The sequence below is a fragment of the Papilio xuthus genome, unplaced genomic scaffold (genome assembly GCF_000836235.2).
Source record: "Papilio xuthus unplaced genomic scaffold, Pxut_1.1 DF828780.1, whole genome shotgun sequence".
Lineage (NCBI taxonomy): Eukaryota > Metazoa > Arthropoda > Insecta > Lepidoptera > Papilionidae > Papilio > Papilio xuthus.
The window spans coordinates 810144-830521 of NW_013529869.1; the positions used below are offsets into that span (position 1 = coordinate 810144).

Genomic DNA, 20378 nt, shown 5'->3' on the forward strand with positions numbered 1-20378 from the left:
TTACCTTTGCAATTATAAAACAATTTTATATCAGGACGTACAAAGTCGCGTGCTGCGTAACAAAATATTATCATTACAAATGTGATTCACATGTTTTCGCTTTTAGCGCACTTCTAAACATACGAGTGCGTCCCTCTTTGACACTGGTTAACACTTTACGCAATAACAATGAATAACCTACTTCTCAGATCCGATTCCTTTAAAACAATTCCATACTTTAAATACTTTTATTTTTAACTTCAAAAAGGTTTAGGTTATAAATTCGACTATATTCTTTATGTATGTAAACCACAAAACACTTAACTTTTTTTCAATCCCTTGACGAATTTAATTTATGTACAAGTTAACCGCATATAAGTAATTTTAGAGTATTTTCATTAACTTCACACTTTTTACATTTTGTATGAGTGTGTCATTGTACCAGTGCCCTTGCATCAAACGTGCTTTGGTAGTTTAAATGCTTTCCATTTTGGCTGCAAACGATTTCATAAAAACACAGGTCTCGCGACGTTACCTTAGCCTCAATGGATGTGTAAAGGTCGTCTCCAAGAAGGATCTAAACTACGCTACAAAAATATGTTAGATGCATCATTCTACACTAAAATTATTCAGTAGGTCGAGTCAACAATTGATGTACCTAGTCCATATATTAATTCTTTGGAATTGATAACCTAATAACGGTCATAACTTAGGCAAATAGTTTGTGACATAGTCACACTTATCACGTGAAAATATAAATAAAAAAGTTCTATTATCTAAAACATTTAATGATAAAAAATATATTTACAATTTCATCAATTTGATGAAAGATAAAAATAAACAAGTGATTCGGCGTTCTGCCAGTCAGCCACACACTACAACCTCTGTGTAATCGCCCTCTTCATTAAAGTCCAGGGATGTTATTCCAATTCAAAATAAGCTCTACATTAACTAACATAATTATTATATAAAAAATATTTATGACTATCATACAAATCAACTATGTTTTTTGGTAGAAATGCTTCAATTGAGGGCGAGTTATTCGAGGGTTTGTGTATTTTCTTTTCAGTATGAACTGTCGCCAGAGGGCGCGCCGTAGCTTGAAGAGGGAGCAGAGGCTGGAGGACCGTACTGTGGTGCAGGAGACTTTGCCGCTGGATAGCCCTCTTGTTTCTAAAAGTTAACAAAACATTAAATCAGTACAATAGTAAATCTTATTAATCTTACTAATATTACAAATGCGAATGTTTAGATGGATGTTTGTTTGAAGGTATCTCCGGAACGGCTCCATGGATCTCGCTGAAATTTGACACAGATGTAGAACATAGTCTGGAAAGACGCATAGGCTAGTTGTTAAGTTTGTTTATAAATTCCGCGTGGATGCAGTCGCGGACGGCAGCTAGTAAATAATAAATGATTCCGCTTCGAACATTAAACCGTGAAAGTTAAAGTGACAAAGCAGAAAAATTCCTTGGTACGCTAATTTACACCTATCTAAGGACGATTAAAAAAATGTATTAATATTTGAATATTGTTTCATCTTTAAACACGTATACTGGATCTTTACTAATCTTGGCTGGCTACAAAGGTAGAGGAAGACCGAAGAAAGTATGGATGGATTGTGTGAAAGAGCATATGCGTAAGAAGGGGGTGAATTCAGATATGACTGCTGATAGAGATGTATGGAGGAGTAGTCCATACTATGCCCACCCTCAGTAGGGATAAGGGCACCTGCCCTGATGCAGTCATCTTTAGTTTTTGCTCATCTTCCTTTAATTATAAGTTTACCGTAACATAACAGATACATTATATAAAACGTAACATATAAGTTAAATTGCTCTCATGTTCCACCATTTAATCGGTCTAATCTATTATTTTAACAATATATGGAGGCTGTTGTTATTGTTATGCAATGCAAGTTATTACTGTAACACACTTTCGTTTCATTGAGATTTGGACTGAGCCAGTAATTATAATGTGATTTGCATGAAAAATCTCTTATGTTGTGCAATAAACACTTAAGCAAGAAATAAGCCTAGCGTTGTTATATGTACATTATATTTTCATATCGCATAGTCTTTATCTCGTAAAAATATTCTTCGTATTAATAGAAAAGTACAACAGAATTTTAAGTATCGCTTTAAAAATTTAACTGCCACTTAAACAATTAAATTAATTTTGTTACACTCATACATATTCATTTATAATTAAATCATGTGCTAAAATATTATAATTTATCGTACAACTTAACTCTCAAGTATGATATTAAACAGTTTTCTTTAGGGTAACAGCTATCGTAAATATTATAAACACAGTAATATTGTAGAATTCCCAATAAATAAAATCTTACGGTCGCATAATATTTGATAACGAATTCAGAATTTAAAACTTATTTCAATTATTTTAAAGCGCTATAATCAATGTAAATCATTTTGACCTACTAATTCTATTACTATATTGACTAGTTTTCGATAATTATAATGTCAGGCAAAGCACGTCGTCTGTAGTCTATTGTTAGCAACAAATATTATATCACCGCAACAAAAGGGCACCTGCCCTACTTCGAGGTGCGAGAATCGATGACGCTTCCTAGACAATACCAGGAAGTACAGTTCATACTTTCTCGCTGTCAAGCAGCATGCATCCAGGGTGATCAGACATAATGGGTAAACCACAGATTCACAAACTTTTTTTCTTGTACACACCTTTCAAAATTTTAATGGTTATGATAAACTGCCTAGTACCACATTTCTTTTTAAACTTGTGTTTATTAACCGAAATTGCACCCCCGCCAGTTCTCCCGTGGAATCAGGGATAGATTGTGGACCATTCACCTAACTCATAAATCAATTTGACTGTCGTCCGTAGCACATTGTTATTCAAAACATTATATCACTATTACTTCACATTATTTAACACCACATTCCTGCATAGCAAGTGTTCTAAAGTTCTACTTTCATTAATTGTATTGTCCCTGCAACTCGCGCGATAATTATGTAACACATTTGACTAAGTAGCGATGTTCATTACATTTTAAACGGCATCTTTCTAATCCTATTTACTACTAAGACTGTAACCGACTAGATATATCGTTTTATTATAATACTATTACCAAAACTATTATTACGAGCACATTTTGGAAACCTCATATGTGAAAAATGTATAAAGTTATTTAACATACCTGTGTCTTGTATCTGATGAAGTATACTTCTGGTTTGGCTGGCTGAGTAGGCGCCGGGGTCGGGATCACGATGTCGGGCTGCTCCTCAGGCTTCTTCACCAGTACGTATACGAGGGTCTTCTCTTCGTTCTGCGGCTGCAGCGGGATGACGGGCGCGGTCGGGGTCGGCGGGGTCGGCGCCTTGATGAACACTATCTTGTAATGCTTCTGTGGGGGCGGCACGTAGATCTGCTTCGGAGGACGTGGGGTTTCGTTGTCCGGAGGCGGCACGTGTACGTACACATGCTTGTGCACTATGGGCTGCTGCGGAGGCCCGTATTGCTGAGCCGGGGGACCGTACGCTGAAGACGGAGCTCCGTACGATGTCGAGGGAGGTCCATACGAGGAGGGCGGCTCGGGGCGGGCGGTTACGCAGGCGAGCACCGCCGCTACGGCCAACGATCTGAATACCTGCAATTAGCGATTAAACAGTTGAGTTCCATCGTAAGAATGCTTTTGTATATGACCTAAATTAATGGCACTGCGAGAAAACAATAGGCGGCATCAGATCTCCACCAGCTCGAGAGCTTACACAACTGTGGCAGTGCACAGTTCAGCACACGTACCGTTTTGTTACACATGCTGGTGATGGGTCGAGATGCAGTGTCCATCGGTCGGGTGGCTCCAGTGTTTATAAGATGGTACTCGACACGTCCCCGGGAGGGGGCACTTTCGATGGTTCTCATGGGTTGCGCAACGCGATGGTGCTCGGTGCGCGCTGCTCACGCGCCGCGCCGCCCTCCTATATGCCGCCGCGCTGCGGCAGCGGACATTCAGCGAACACCTATGCACGCTTGGGTGCAACTATTCAACTTTCAACTCGTGCGTTATTCGAGAACGAGTTAAAAAAAACAAATTGTGATTCTAGAATAGTAAAAATACAATAAAGTTATCTAGTTTGATTTTTTTTATATAAAATACTTACTAGTTGAATATAAATTAAAATTAAAAAATATTTGTTCTTTTATAATCAAGCATCTATATTATTTAGAATAAATAGTTGTTTCTAAGATTGAACGACATATTTATGTAATTTTGTCTATTATTACAATAGTTTAGAACTTCTGCTATTAATATTTTTAATCTATAAATTACCTCATACCTTATCCATGTTTAGTTTCACTAATTTTTTGTTTCAAAGGCTAACTGACGCATATCTTCACATGCAAAATAATAATTTACGCGTAATATGAATAAATAAAATGATTTTACTTTTACTTTATATTTTATGCTTCCGTAACTTAGAATAATTTTAAACTGTGTAACCAAACTGTAAAATAGTTCCGATTTAGAGGGTAAAATTTATATATTAACATTTTATTAGCTAATGATAGGTATTTCAAGATAAGTTGTATAAAATAACATCTTAGTTGCATTGTATCATTGTATACTACAGAATTACGTTGAAATAATAGTGTTAATAACTACAGTTGGTCAATCATATTCGATACGACGGAGATGCAAGTTCGCAATAGAGAATTGCATTTATCGTATCTTGATTTCAATAAAATGATCCGTGACGATATTCAAAAACATTTTCAAAAATGAAAAGTGTTTCGATTATTTTTTCTCAGACAACATTAAGTGAGTGATATAAATCTAGTTTTGTAATATGACAGAATTTGTGAAGAATTCATTTATTTGCATTGTATTTGAGTCATTTTACGAACGTAGCCGTAACTAATTTCAACGAATGTGCATGTATGGTGTTCATATTGACTCTTATCGATGTTTATAAAACGGCAGTAAGTGCCAATCATCAGAGAGAGCACATTTCTGCTTTAAAAACCACAACATTATAACCTGTGATTCGATAAACTAAGTGTACAAAAAGTTACGACACAGCTGTTGAATTCCCTTTATTTCCGTTGACTAATAGGGTCTTTTGTAGATCTTAATTACAATTTATTGGTGTACGGTACGGAGTCGACTTCAACCGTCGCAGAGGAGAGGAGTTTGTTGCCACAAGTTCACGTCGCCTCGTTCCCGAAGGACATGTAAACACATCAACAAGCCATTTATATAGTAACTTCCTGACATATTGAAACATGGATGTAGGAAATTATTACAAATCACCTGTACTAAAGATGCATGAGAAATTTAAGGTAAGTTAGTTTTTTTTATGTTTTACAATAAGAAATTTATAGATAACTAAGTTGTAGGAATAAATAACGTAACAGATTATTAAATTTTATAATAAAGTACGAATAATTAATAAATAAATAATTAACATTTTTAAATATTTCCCGTAAGCTTATTTTTGTGGGAATCTTACTTCTTACTATCTTAATAATATTACAAATGCGATTGTTTGGATGTATAGATAGATGTTAGTTAGAAAGTATCTCTAGATTGGCTGCATGTATCTTGTTCAGATTTGGCATAGATACAGAAAATAGCCTGGAAAAACACGTAAGGTACTAATTAAGTTTTTTTTAATTCTGCGCTGACGAAATTGCTGGTGACCTTTAGTTACTTATACATATATGCAATTATATTCATAAACTTGTGTTTTATATAAGTCAAGATTGATAGTATAATTAAATCGAACATGTCAAAATTCAACACTAGAAATATTTTTAATATTTATAAGATCAATATAAAATACACTATTTCTGCAATGTATTGGTAAATTGAAATAGAATTAATATACAAATTTATTAATTTAATTTATTTAAGACATGGTACAAAGAGAAGATTGATGAACAATCGATAAATTTTATAATTTTCATTACAATCTTTCTTCTTCTTCTCCTACATTAGGTTAACTAGACTCGAATCCTTCAATAGAGACATTTACGAGCTGACGAAGACGTGTATTTTGTACTAGCTTTTGCCTTTGCTTTAAAAAACTAACCAGTTTTACCACCAAACGTTGCAGACTAATTGAGTAAATATATGAATCAAACGTATCCCGCGGGCACTGTACAAATTTCCAGAATCATAGGTACTATAGAGACCACATACTCTGTGTTCTTCCAGACTGTGTTATACATCTATACTATATAACATCGAGATTAGTTTCGCCGTTCTGGAGTTACCTTATATCAAACATCCATCCAGACATATAAGATTAACCTACTTATATTATGTGGATTTCGTTCTTGCGATAGACATTGGCGGCTAAATACAAAAAAGTACCATTCAATTAATTCTTTCGTGCTTATTGTTTAGTATAAATAAAAAAGAAGCTGATGTTGCAAACCAGAACACATCTCAAAGTTAACCACACGGCTACGTAACGGTAACATTCTCTAAGTCGAAGCAATACGTCAAAGGTTGTTTCGTGATGGGGCTAATTATTCTATGAAAGTATAAGCCAGAAAAACATCTCCGTGACCAGTTGCGATGTAAACCAAATTTTTGCTAAACCTATTACGAAAATGTTAAGACTGTAAAACCTTGCAACGATCATTTATGAATATTTTAAACAATTTGATTTTGAGCATACTTTCACGGCATTCATCGCAAGAATAAGATAATAAAATAACTTTTAATTTATTATAATAATGTAAAAACAAACTTATAAATAAACTTTTACGTCCGTGTAAATTTAATAAGTTAAAAACGTTTTGTTTTCAAGTCCGCGCAAAGGAAATTAAATCATGTTAGATTTTAATCTGATTTTACTTTACTAAGTTGTGTTTTAATTAATGCTATTAAAATCGTATTATTAAACGAAAACATCAGAAATTTAATCAGAATGCTTTAGGATCGAACTTGGAGATATGAAATAATAGCTTATTTTTAATTATTCAATATATCTTATATCTTCACGACTATATACATAATTTGCAAGAGAGACTAGTTATAAACGTATCAAGATGTGTGGGTTTCACGGATGCGATACAAATGTTGCGTGTTTCAATAGATATAGAAAAAAGTCAAGTTATTATCTGCAATTAGCTCAATAATCTTTACAACACATAACAAGGATACGTGATCGTCGAAACATTTTCTTTATGATATGAAAACAAAAATAAGTAAAGTTTTTGAAATAAACTGAACATTATGATTTGTCCAAAGATTTGAATCTTAGTAACAGAGTATTGTTCTATGATGTAGAGGTCACTGGCTCAATAACTATTTTACATAATTAACGGATATTCTAAATGTGACAAAGTCCTATCGGCTTACGCTAGGCGTACGTTATACGTTGATGCGAACAGTATGATTATAATCAAACCAGACATATCCAACAACAACATTGAAAGCTAAATTTCATCTAAGCCGACAATAATAAACGTGACACCGATTATTAAATGTATAAATGACTACTATGGTGAATTGAAAACAATGTGATTCAACGGTTATTCTTAATTGTTAAGAATGCGACACAACTAACGCACTCCCATGCTTATGAGTCGCCTTTGAATCTAGGAGTAGCGAGGATCCGGACTCATCCGGTTTGGAGAGGATTCGACTGGAAGCGATCCGGTTAGTTCCGGCCGCCGGAGCGCGCTTGCTATCGCTAATGCTAGTTTCACACGACGGCGGTGCTATTGTTTCAAAGCGCACTTAATGACAACACTACTGAGTCCATAGACTACAAGCCGAAATATACTGACAACTTTTAATGTCACATGCTTGTCTTGTTTTTATTCCTATATACATTGACAAATTTTGACAATTCTACTAGTAATATCAAACATCGAATGGTACATATAGTCTACACCATAGTAGTATTGCACTTTCCTACTAGTTTGTCTCGCTGTTGTGCCCTTGTGTTAAACGGCATAATGGTTCGCGACATACTCGTGGTGCGGACACACCATCAACCGCGTAGCTTTAATACTGAATTTTACCTAACCGCAAGCACGTGCGTCTATCGGAACTAAAACGCTATTTTCAAACGTTATCGATAGTAATGTAAAATCATGACTGAGTCATTATTATAAAAATGTATTAGAAGTATTATATAAATGAAATAAAACATTTCTTTTAATAAATAGAACTCTGGCCAGATCGTAAGTAACACCAGCCACTGAGCCATAGCCACCGATTATATTTTGTTCTAAAATTGGCTTACTTTAACGCTTCCACGTCGTCGGCGTAAAGTATTTAATCGTCGTGGCTTTATTAAACCGATTAGTGACTGACTGCAATTGGAAAATCACTAACTGTAATTGAACTAAGTCGTTTCTACTAAGTGTATATTTATTGTATTTGGAAGGCCACTCATTAGACGTGACAAAGACGAGGGAAAGACGTTAATTAACAAGATTAGTAACGTATGCTACGGTATTAGTATTGTTCTAAAAACCTTTATTTCATTATAATGACCTCTCTAAATCATATCTTCGTCCTAAATGCGTTATAAAGCAATATATTGTTGTTTGCAATTCGATTTTTTTGTTTGTGTTTTAGTCGGATTCCACTGACAAAACATTTGTTTAAAAATATACACATAGTTAACAAATTTTCTAAACTATTTGCAATTTGTCATGTTAACGACATTATTATTAAGAAGAAAGCTTATCCTTTTTTAAATTTTCAGGTACTTCTGGTAATTTTAGTGATAATATGCGAGATAAGTATAGAAACAGTACAAGCTTCGCCAAATTTAACTAAATATAACACGTCAAAATCAAATGAATATGTCGTGCAAAGAAATGAGACGCCAACGAGTGAACTATTCCATTGGGAGGACTACAGCGTGCTGGGTACGATGTTACTAGTTTCATGCGGTATTGGCGTTTTTTACGGATTCTGTGGAGAAAAACAAACGTCAGGCGACGACTTCTTATTGGGTGGTTCGTCAATGGGCACATTCCCAATGGCCCTTAGTTTAGCTGCAAGGTAATATGCCGAACGCCGTATTTTTTATAATTCATCTTTCTTACTATCTTATCTTACTTCTTACTAATATTATAAACGAGAATATTTGTATGGATGTTTGGTATAAGAACAGAACAGAACGGATCAATGGTTTACATTAAAAATATAGTCTGGATGAAGACATAGATTATTCAGTTTTATTTAATACCACGCGGAAGGAGTCGCGGGCGATAGCTAGTCACTTATAAATGCTTAAGTAAAACGTTTAACTTTTGTTGCATTTTACAAATGATCAATGAAGATATACGTATTTAATTCTGAGCTGTTGTATAAGAATCTAAGAAGTTTTGTTGTTTCAGTTTCATCACTGCCATAGAACTGCTAGGCAATCCAGCGGAGATGTACATGGCGGGCGCGCAGTTCTGGATGATCTGCGTGTCATTCGTACTAGTCGTACCGATAGCGAGCCAACTATACTTGCCAGTCTTCATGAGACTGCGCTTAACATCCTGCTATGAATATTTGGTATTTCATTCATTTATTTAATTCGCACGCAATATATTTAAGGTACAAAGAGATAGTAACTCACATATGGATGGTTGTATTACGTTCAAACGAAACTACGCTATTTATCTCTTCAAATTATTATTGTTCAATGTCTTGCAAATGTCAATATACATTGTGCATAATAAAAACAAAAGAATAATAAATAATATCGAAATATTTGAAAGGTATTGCGCTATTATAGTTATCTGAATTAATGCTCGTCTGTGATTTACTTTTAGGAAATAAGGTTTTGCAAGTCAATGCGTGTGTACGCCAGCTCGCTTTACATGCTGCAAATGGTTCTGTACACCGCCGTCGCTGTGTACGCACCAGCACTGGCGCTCTCTGACGGTAAACAACAGAACTACGATTTTTACTTTAAAATATAAATATTTTCTTTAATCAAATTTAGACTTTTGTACATCAAATAAAAGCCCTTTGCATCTTGTATTATGCTACTTAAAATAACTAAACATTTTTGTATTTAAAATTTATTTTAATGTCCTATAAAGAAATTCTTTTTCTAAAAGGACATGATAGAAATGGGAAGGGACTTTGATGGCGGAGGTGACGCAGTGGAAGGGGAAATATTCTTTTTCTGTGTGTCTTTAGGCACTGCATCTGCAATCGCGGATGTCTATGGGGTTGTTTCGCTATTTCAGTGAATTCAGGTGGCCGCTTGCTACTTTGCCATGTTATAAAATAAAAAATAACAGAAGATAACTAGAACTTAGAAAAGCTTAGATTTTTCTTGCGAGAAAGAAGAGCTAAAACAGAACTGTAAAAAATATAGTGCCAATGGCGAATTGTAAAGATTATAGACGATGTAACATAATAATTGGTATCACGTAATTTAAAAATTGTTGCAAGGTTTTATTCTTTGAGATATCTCTTCGAAAATCTACATTTCGTAAGCCTCCTTCATAAATAGCCGTTTGCAAATTAAATACAGTTACAGTATTTACTAACGACAATTAGTTTACATCGAGAATTAAATGCGATTGCTGACGTTACATGTGTTCGTTTTAATTTTAACTATTGTATTGTTTGTTAATACTACATTTTTAAAATAAATTTAACGCATCTCGCGATGTCTTAAGACATTAATTAGAAATAATCAAATCTCTTGCAATCTTCTATTCAACAGTTTTAGCAATCACCTTGCATCTTTATGCTTGAGGTCTGTGTATGTATTTATGTAGTCTTACCAATTAAATATTCATAAACGAATTCATCTTTCAAGCCATTATTTTAGAATATGCCTCAATAATTATAAGGAGTCAATTCAGTTAAAATAAATGATTACCTTAGCAAGAGTTTCGTAATATTTTTTTATCGTCAATGCCTCAATCAATATAACTATGTCGATACGTCATGAGCAATTAAGAAATTTCTAAATGTTTTGGAATGCTAAAGATTGTAATTTGAAACCACGCCTGTTGAACGTTTTCTATCGCCATTGAATTTTTTGCTGTTAAACTCCATCAATATTGCTAACAACAAGCTCCATTTCGAATTATTTACATACATATTACAATTTTCGATTAGCCAAATAAATGTTATAGTATGCATCAGTCTAGATTATAATTCTAAAGTAGCATATTATTATAATATTCACATTTAAAAAAAGCAATTAAATTAAGGCCTTAAAAAGCCTAAATTTAATTGATTAAGTTCGCATTAAATTTAAGCTTTTTATTATAGGCTTCGTATTAGCACTAAAGCTATTTTCTTCGTAGAATTTAAAGGTTGAATTCTTACATGTCCATTGGTGCGCAATAGATGCCTAAAACTGCCAAAATTAATTCGATCCACGAAGTACACCATCTATTTCATAGTCTATTAGCGCGTACGATACGATAGCTATCTATGTTTGTATACCAGGACAAATTTTACATTTCATACGTAACAACAATTTTTTAAACTACCAAGCTCTTTGCCTATAAAAATAAACTTTGATGTTCTTATATTTATTATTATTGTATATTAGCGATATATTTAAATGCATCAAGTTTATAAAGTGTATTATTAATATTTCAATTCGTATGCAATATTGAACTACGTAACCATTTCTTGTGTAAAAATATTACGAAGAATGTCGTTTAAAAACAAAAGAATAATATGATTATAATATAAGACTTGAAGGAAAATTAAGTCGTATTAAAATGAACAGAAGAAGCTAGCTATTGGAAATTTTGTAGTTTTTAATGAAGACAAATTGTCTTCCAAACCCTAGGTATTGCAACCTGTGCTAGGCTACTATCTAACGTAAAACTAGTTTAATTATTTAAGAGAATTTAACTTGTCCTATACGTAAATAGTTATTGACACATAACACAGGAATAAAATAGTGCATTGCATGTCCAAAAAACTTGGCATAAAATTAACATAAACATAGCTTGCGTAACAATAAATAACTATTGGCTACAGGGTTAATGTCAGGCACATGAATATAATAGATATAAATTGCATCACGCTTTATGTATTCAAGAGGGTCAACTCTTGCTAAACGAATTCGCAGTCGTTATACTTAATATGTCTTTACTATCGGTTGCACAAATTTTATTATCATTGTTTGAATCGGCCGATGACGGATGCCACCCATAAGTAAAGCCTAGGGTTGAACCTTTACGTGCAATCGACACAGCATTGATTGCATCTAATGGTCAGTAATTACGGGCTTATAGTACCGGCTTTCTACTAGGTCTCGCAGCCGCTATTCCATTACGTCCTTGTGATGTCAGAGTTGACTAGGTTATGTCTATAAGGAAGTTAACATATACCTCGAATTCTAAGACTATTAATTTGTATAAAGATGCTTTATGGTCGTATGGTTACAAAAGCTAACCTCACTATTAAAACATGACTTACTCCGTTTAAAACATATTATTATCTCTGTTTTGTCAAGAATCACTGGGATAACGATTACTTTTATACTATCTCTTTCTCTCTCTATCCTTAAAAATCCCTCTACGTTATGGTTATAAACGCGTGTTTTAAAAAAACATAGTACGAAGAACTAATTTTCTAAAAACAACAATGTCTTATTTATAAATGTCAACAAGCAATGTATTTAAGGTCAATGACAAAAACTTTCGTAATTTCATTCGAGTTTATTTTTGTAATAGTAGTTTTTGGTACTAATCAATGCACAATAAATATGCCGGTCGTGTCCTCTTGATAATGTATGCGTAGTATGTAATCGAAATAATTAAAAACAATTTCAACATATTATGTTTTTTATTCGGTTTATTCTAGTATATTTTATTTGTTTATACACGGACATTTACTAATAGTATTATTTAATAGGCATATTCTATCCCTATAAACTCTTTTACATGTTACTTATTATTGATTTGAAATATTAGGTTTTTGGATAGTAATTTTAACCGAATGAAAGGAAAAAATTGCATTTGTACTTATGAGAGAGTTATAAACTTTTAATACTTTTTCAGTGACTGGATTAAACACTTATTTAGCAGTTTCACTGGTCTATGTGGTCTGCATATTTTACGCATCACAGGTAAATAATTTATAAAAAAAGCTTAATTGCTGCTTTGTAAGAGGAAATATAATTAACTTTCGTTTGTAGGGTGGCATGAAAGCAGTGATAATGACAGACAGTTTTCAATCGGCCGTATTGCTGGGGTCGCTTGCTACAATCCTTATCATGGGCGCCGGGAAAGCGGGTGGACTGGATGCAGTTTGGGACTACGCGAGGACTACGGATAGACTACATTTTTTTGAGTAAGATGAGAAAAATTATCATTACTTAATTAACGATATTTATAAGACAATTTGAAAATTCTTCACACAATTCCCGACTTTAGTCAAACTCGCTAGCCCAACAGATTGGTATATATTTTCATTTTGCTTTTGTCAGTATGAACCCAGATCCGACGGTGAGGCACTCATTCTGGTCAGTGGTGGTGGGCGGTACGATGTACTGGCTGAGCATGTTCTGCGCGAACCAGGCGTCGGTGCAGAAGTATCTTTCAGTGGAACGCATAGCCCAGGCCCGGGTGGCGCTTTGGGTGTCCGCGTGCGGCTTAATCGCGGTCTACTCCGTCAATTTCGTCACCGGCGCCGTCCTCGCTGCGCACTACGCTGACTGTGATCCCATTAAGGTGAACGCGACACGAATTTTATATACGCCAGGTTCACACGTTTGTTTTAAAACGATTGTACTTAATGTAGAACTTTCGCGACTTGTGCGACCTCATTTAGACATGTTGGTATAATTTTAGGTTTGAAAATTAAATAAATATTTCCCGTTGGTAATATAACATGAGGTAATTGATTAAATGGATTCATTTTTTAACTTAAATCTCGAATGGTGCTGTAATATTATAATAATATATAGTTTACTATGTTAAAATTGACATAATATTTACCAAAGGCTGGTGTAATCAACGCGTCAGATCGGCTGCTGCCTCTTTACGTGGTACGCGAGCTGGGAACTTCACGCGGTGTTCCTGGCTTCTTCGTGGCTGGCATTTTTGCAGCAAGTCTCGGGTAAGGCACTTCACAATTTCAAAATTTATATTATATTGTAAAGTAAAATTCAAAAAACTATTTCAACTGAACTGACAATCCGAGGCGTGTGAAGTCGGTGTAGCAACTGGCTTAGACCCAGCTCAATTCCTGAATTAAGACTTAACTAGAAAAGACCAGTTGCCATACCAGTTTCAATTCAATGTACACGAGCTCTAAATTGGGCCAGTAATTCTCTCAATGACCTGAAACGATTTACAGATTTAGCACTCATTTTTTAAAGTAACTAAGACAATATTTGCTATACTTAACTTAAAACTTTTGATTAAAGATTTGTTTAATATTGATCATCGAGTCACCAGTTATTTTTATACTATTCTTATAAGGAAGTTTTAGTGAATGATGTAATAAAAGAGAATTCTTATTAATTTACAATAAAATGTTTTAGGACCGTAGCGTCTGCGTTGAACTCATTAGCTGCAATCGCATGTCAAGATTTATTCACCGGTCTTCTCGGAATAACGTTGCCCGAGAATAAAGGCGCGACGGTAAGTCCTGATTACTTTTCGGAATTATAACGATTTTTTTATTCACCGTAAGAACGTCGGATAAACGAGCCTCCGACGCTTTTATAGTAACAGGCTATAGTCGAGTTCTTCCCAAATTAAAAATAGTCGATGACTATTTTGGGTCTATTGTTTTATTAATGACTATTGTCTGTATAGATAGCAAAGTGGGTGTGCCTGGCATGCGGCGCGCTATCGTTCGGGCTGGTGTTCGCAGTGGAGCGATTGGGACCGGTGCTGCAACTAGCGGTCTCCTTCAACGGCATGGCGGGCGGCGTCTCGCTCGGTCTATTCAGCCTCGGTATGCTCTTCCCTTGGAGCAATGCCAAAGTAAGTTATACATGGAATTTATGATATCCCGTAATTTTCTATCTTGCCTTGCCATTATGATTTTCACGTACTGATATGAATTTGCATTAAACGAATCGGTGGCACGACCAGTGTTTAAATTAAAGATTCAGGTTGAAAATAATTTTTATTGCAATTTCAGTTACAACCGAAACATCAATCAACGAACATTTATAACTAATGGATAACTAATATCCCAGGGCGCAGTAGCGGGCGGTGTGTTCGGGCTGGTGGTGGTGGTAGCTGCTGGCGGCGGCGCGCAACTGGCGCAGCTACCCGCACCACGCCTGCCTGCTTCAACGGCTGCCTGTCCTGCCGCGTACAACCTCACTAACCACATGACCATCAATCCTTCGTAAGACGTTCAACCTTCTATTGTTTTGCAAAAGAAAAAATGACACTGTTGCATGGATAGTAATCTAAAAGCTTATTTGTATTATCTTCTTTAAACTGGATACAACGGTGATAAATAAGGCAATCCAAGAGGAAAGCTCATGCCACTTAATCTGTAAGCAACTACGGGGAGTAAAGAGTAATTTTGGTCGTACATTTATATTGCTTATCTATACCGGATACCGATTGTATTGTCTCACATAAATAACGTTGTTTTTTTCTGCGTATAATTCCGTGAATGGGTCGGTTTGCAAGCACTTTATCACATGGTATAAACATTAATTAATGCTGGTCCCATAAATAAGTGATAAAAGAGAGATGTTACACCCTCCATTGTTTTCTTACGAACAGTTTTACACAATCTTCCGTTGTCGTTTAGCATTCTATCGCGTTCGGCGCTGCTGTTTTTTATAACGTAAGATATCATCTCAAAATTTTCCTCAAGACGATCATTGTTTTCATATTCCCATATTTCAATTACGTAATATTTTAACAAAGAAAAGATTAATAAAGTTAAATCAAAATTTTGAAAGTCTATAGGAAATGTAAGCTTTATCTATCTTAAATATTATCACCTACAAGCCGAGATCGTCCTACTGTTATTCGTATTAATACGTTGCATGCCAAAATCATTTTTTGCTAAATTAAATTCACCAGGCGAAACGGAAGCATGGAATTCACCAGGCGAGCCATTAAACGCGTTAATGATTAGGCCAACTTTTCAGGGAAAACCTGGATGAATCAGTGTTCTGGTTGTTCCGGGTATCGTACCTGTGGTACTCCGGACTGGGATGCGCGGCGACATTACTCGCAGGCCTCGTCACCTCAGTCCTCACCGGCGTAACGGACCCCGCGCATGTGCCCATCGACCTTATATCACCGCCGGTCATATCATTCCTCAATTCCTTGCCCACTAAATTCAAAGTAAGTTGACTAAATTATTAGTAGAATATAACTAGCGATATATTATCATATCTTAATCTTCTTAAACATTAAAGTATCCCTTTCAATTTAAGTTCCATTTTCAAGAGTCAGGAGTCAGCAATAAAAAATCTAACAAGGCAGTAAACATATTATTTTTTACTTCTTTGATTGTTCGCCAATGTTACTAGAAAGCCCTTCGTGTGCCTACTCGCTTCGGTTCCGAGCGACGCAGAAGTTCTAGCGTGCGCCCACCGAGCATCGCTGACGACAAGGACACAAGACGAAGACGGCGACTATCGGAGCTGGCTGGCGGCGTGTTCTACAGTGACACGCCCCTCACGCGTGGTCTTGACAACCCGGCCCTGGGCCTCGACCCTGAGAAGCCTCCACCAGATGACTGCGTCCATCACACCTTCACTCTGGACCCAGCCGCCTCGCACTGCCCTCAAACCTCCACGTGTTAAAATTTCCACTAAATTGTACTAGCATCAGGTTATAACGATATCAATAGGAACCGATGTCGTGTTAAAACGTTTCTATTGTGTATTGAATGTAAGAATTATAAACAGTATTATATTTTACGGACTAACTCCGAAACGCATGTTGTATCATCTTATCGTATTTTGAATAGTTTTAAGTGTTAATTTAATATCGTTATTTGTGTAAATTGACATAATTTTCAGAAATAAAAAGTACTTAAAATATATTGAATTTAATTCTGACATTTATCATTTAGGTATTATAATTTGTTTTATTAATTTTCTTTGTAATAAAAAGCGTATTTGTACTTCTTACACACTTATCGCGCAGACACATCACATCATGTAAACAAAAACTTTGTCACATTAAAAAAAACCGCTGTATTTTGAATTTATTAGATTTTGACACTTATATTATGTTTTTAACGACTTTATGTAATTAGATTCACATTAGATTTGATCGACATGAATTTGGTGAAGAATAATAATCATCATTATCGTTATTTATTTTTTATTTACCGCAATTATATCATTATAATTACACTTATAATCTAGGAAGACAAACAAAGAAAGAAAATATAAGCATAATTCTAACAAAAATACAAGTAAACAGTCAAGAACTTTAAAAAGCAATAAAATGCTGTTTACATTGGAATAAAACATTTATTATTTTCAAAATACAAGCACAGTCATTTATTTGGTTGCCTTCCTGTCAATAAACATTCATTACATCGTAGAACAATCGAGAAACAAAACAAATATATATAGATTCATTGAACAAGTGAACTCTATACTTAATGTAATAAGGCGTTATTTGCAATGAACACCATTTTAGGATAATAAGTCTTGCTGTTGAGTTTGCTGTTGATGTATTTCCTGCATTGTGGAGACTGGTAGAGTCGCACTTACTGTTATAGAAGGCATACCAGGCAGAGACACCGGAGTCACCACTGGGATACCACTGCTCATCGGTGGGAGCATCATTGATTGGTTAAAACTACTCATATCAAATGTGGGTACCAAGTTTTGTGTGTCTTGTGGATAAGTCACAGGAGTAGGGACTTGCGGCTGCGTGTAACTCGGCATCATGGGTATGTAGGGCTGTGGCTGGTTCATCGGAATGCCTGGCAGGTTGGGCAGCGGAGCTGGGGGCTGCATGTGTGACACTGAAGGTATGCTGCCAAGATTTGTCAATGTTGCATCCGCTAAATCTAGAAATATATATTGACAGCAATAAATAGGTGTACAAGTTACAATATCACAGTAATAAAAAATCTTTGACTAATTTATATATGGCTACGCAAATGTTGTCGCTACCCACTAATTCCCAAGGTCATTAAAATCTATATACATAAAGAACTGACCACACTTCTAAACTTATTTCAACTTAACCTTTATGCATATATACTATAGTTATTTTAGGTAATATTGTCTATTTAAGTTTAAATTTAAAAAAAAAGTATAATAAAAAGATAAGCTATGTTATAAATAAACAAACTTACTACTGGAATATGCAGCCATATTTGAGACAACAGATTGTGCTTGTGAAATTGGTTGTTGTGACATAACAGGTTGTGGAGCACTATATTCCGAAGTACTATAGTTTGCTCCAGGGTTGACCATAGGGACTCCGGATAAGAAAGGCGGCGGAGGATGATTCTGTATTGGTCCTTCTTGCGATATTGCACTCTGAGCACCACTTACAAGTGGAACTTTTTCATCATTTATACTAAGATTTTGCAGATTCGAAGCCAGATTTTGTTGAATGTTTACACTCTGTGATGACACCTATAGATTAGAAAAATTAAATATTAATATTTATTTGTTCTTATTAATTTCTAATTAATTTGAAGGACTAAAGTTGTGATATATTTTATCCACATAAACTCTTTAATCTATTAAATAGCTGATGTAGAAAATGTAATTTTCCTCATGTGGTAAATCAAATTTCTTTATGGATATTACATTGAACAATAATATTCAAATGTTTATGTTTCCAATAAAGAATTTCACAGTCTGTTGTATACTTAGAAAACATTAAGAAATATTTTCTTATCACAAATCAGCCTTGATTTATGTACTTCTCTTACATAATGTGCAACAGTTTGTACTTCAAACTTTAATCTCAAATCTGTGTCATACACTCCAACATCAACAAATTTAAAAGAAAAATAAATTCAGTTAGAGAGAGAGAGAGAGAGAGAGATAGCTTTACACATTATTTTAATTTCCTAATGATTCATTTTCAATTTAAGCACATGATTTTTTTTATCAAAGTTTGTACAATTAAACAACTAGATTTTTTCATTATTCTTGAAAACAAAACAAGCTAGTAATTAACATATTTTTTATATACTACTTACCATTGGTGTGGATGGAGTATATGGATTTTCATTAGGTGCAGAACTATTTCTTATTGGAATTCTATGCAAGTATCCATAGCCTATCCCACATCCCAGGCTACCCTGACCACCCCAATTGTGATTGGGTGTGATGTGCACCTCACGGCATGTGTCATCAGCTGTATTGTACACAAACAACTTCAAGGCTCTTCCTTCGTGAGCTTCAATTAAAGTAAACAAATCTTCACTCTCATGCATTATAGAATCGGCTCCAATTATATAATCTGTGAATGGCCTTAGGCCTGCTATTTCAGCTGGAGATGTAGGATGCACTTCCTGTAAATAGTAAATTTAATATTAGAACAACAACTATAACATAAAATGACTATGATACTTTGGAGACTTAAAATAAAGTTGTGTTTGCCATTTTAAATAGTAATTTCTTTTGTTACTTACCAAAACATGCCATACATTTTCATTAGCACCTTCAAAGGAACAAAACCTAATGCTTACACCCAGAAGTCCTTGTCCTCCCCAATTATTACTCGGTGTAATTTGTACTTCCCTGACCGACTGCGTTTTACTGCTATATACTAGCATTTTAATTGTTTTATCAATGTTTTTCTTTAACAAATCTTTGAGAGTGTCATTGTCTTGGTCCAGTCTTATATTTTCTATTGCTACAATAAAATCAAAAAATGGTTCCAAATTCGCTTGGTGACCTGGAGAACCGTCTTGAACCTGCAAAAAACTGTATTATTACTAACTTCGTTCGCACAAACCGACTTTGAATATTTTTATTACTACTCACCCGCAAAACATGGTAACCCTCTGAACCACCTCCAGGTACTTCAGCACTTTGTGAGGAACCCATTGTAAAAGAAATAAATATGTGGAATTTCAAAAATAATTAAAAATATTATGGTGCTAGAGAATTTTATTGACAGTCGTCAAATCTCGAATGTTGACTTTGACATATCCCTTTTTTCGCTACGTAGTCCGTAGATTACGTGGCACGAAGCACGAACCTTTTATTTTTTTTGATGAAAAAGATAATCAAAATTATGTTTATGTAGAAATCACTTTAAAGTGTTACAAAATATCAACAGGTCTTTTAATAACAAGCACCGAACTCTGCTACAAAATCTTTAACCTATATATCATCTCGATTATAGACACATTATCTCAGCACAAGTTTTGCACTCAAATTAATTATACTATGATTAAGTTATTAAAACTGACCCATGTAAGATCATCTCTATTACCTGAGAGAACCCACACAAGCAAAATCTCTAATAATGCTACTTAA

The 20378-nt window shown here is 34.7% G+C and overlaps 3 protein-coding genes across 4 annotated transcripts; 1 reads left to right on the top strand and 2 right to left on the bottom strand.

Annotated features, from left to right (window-relative positions):
- Nucleotides 1-749: 749 nt before the first annotated feature.
- TwdlE (TweedleE) lies at nucleotides 750-3788 on the bottom strand (the record flags this gene model as incomplete). The annotated part of the gene is given in 3 exon segments (NM_001311908.1): nucleotides 750-1152; nucleotides 3161-3610; nucleotides 3766-3788. Coding segments are annotated over 3 exon segments (573 nt in total). The 3' UTR covers nucleotides 750-1044.
- Nucleotides 3789-4530: 742 nt separating this feature from the next.
- On the top strand, nucleotides 4531-16913 carry LOC106128412 (sodium-coupled monocarboxylate transporter 2). 2 transcript variants are annotated; one of them, XM_013326791.1, is made up of 14 exons: nucleotides 4531-4783; nucleotides 5091-5304; nucleotides 8697-8998; nucleotides 9337-9502; nucleotides 9763-9874; nucleotides 12979-13046; nucleotides 13116-13270; nucleotides 13407-13650; nucleotides 13923-14038; nucleotides 14466-14565; nucleotides 14743-14913; nucleotides 15132-15286; nucleotides 16050-16248; nucleotides 16437-16913. In XM_013326791.1, exons 2-14 carry the CDS (start codon nucleotides 5248-5250, stop codon nucleotides 16710-16712), a joined length of 2121 nt encoding a protein of 706 aa, XP_013182245.1. In that variant the 5' UTR covers nucleotides 4531-4783; nucleotides 5091-5247; the 3' UTR covers nucleotides 16713-16913. The 2 variants fall into 2 exon arrangements, with proteins under 2 accessions (XP_013182245.1, XP_013182244.1); XM_013326790.1 differs by lacking the exon at nucleotides 4531-4783 and having other exon boundaries at nucleotides 4790-5304.
- A 357-nt stretch (nucleotides 16914-17270) lies between these two features.
- Nucleotides 17271-19976, bottom strand: Grasp65 (Golgi reassembly-stacking protein 2). Its single transcript, NM_001311904.1, is given in 6 exon segments — nucleotides 17271-17938; nucleotides 18230-18515; nucleotides 19091-19405; nucleotides 19526-19810; nucleotides 19881-19885; nucleotides 19888-19976. Coding segments are annotated over 6 exon segments (1275 nt in total). The 5' UTR covers nucleotides 19892-19976; the 3' UTR covers nucleotides 17271-17558.
- Between the last annotated feature and the right edge of the window lie 402 nt (nucleotides 19977-20378).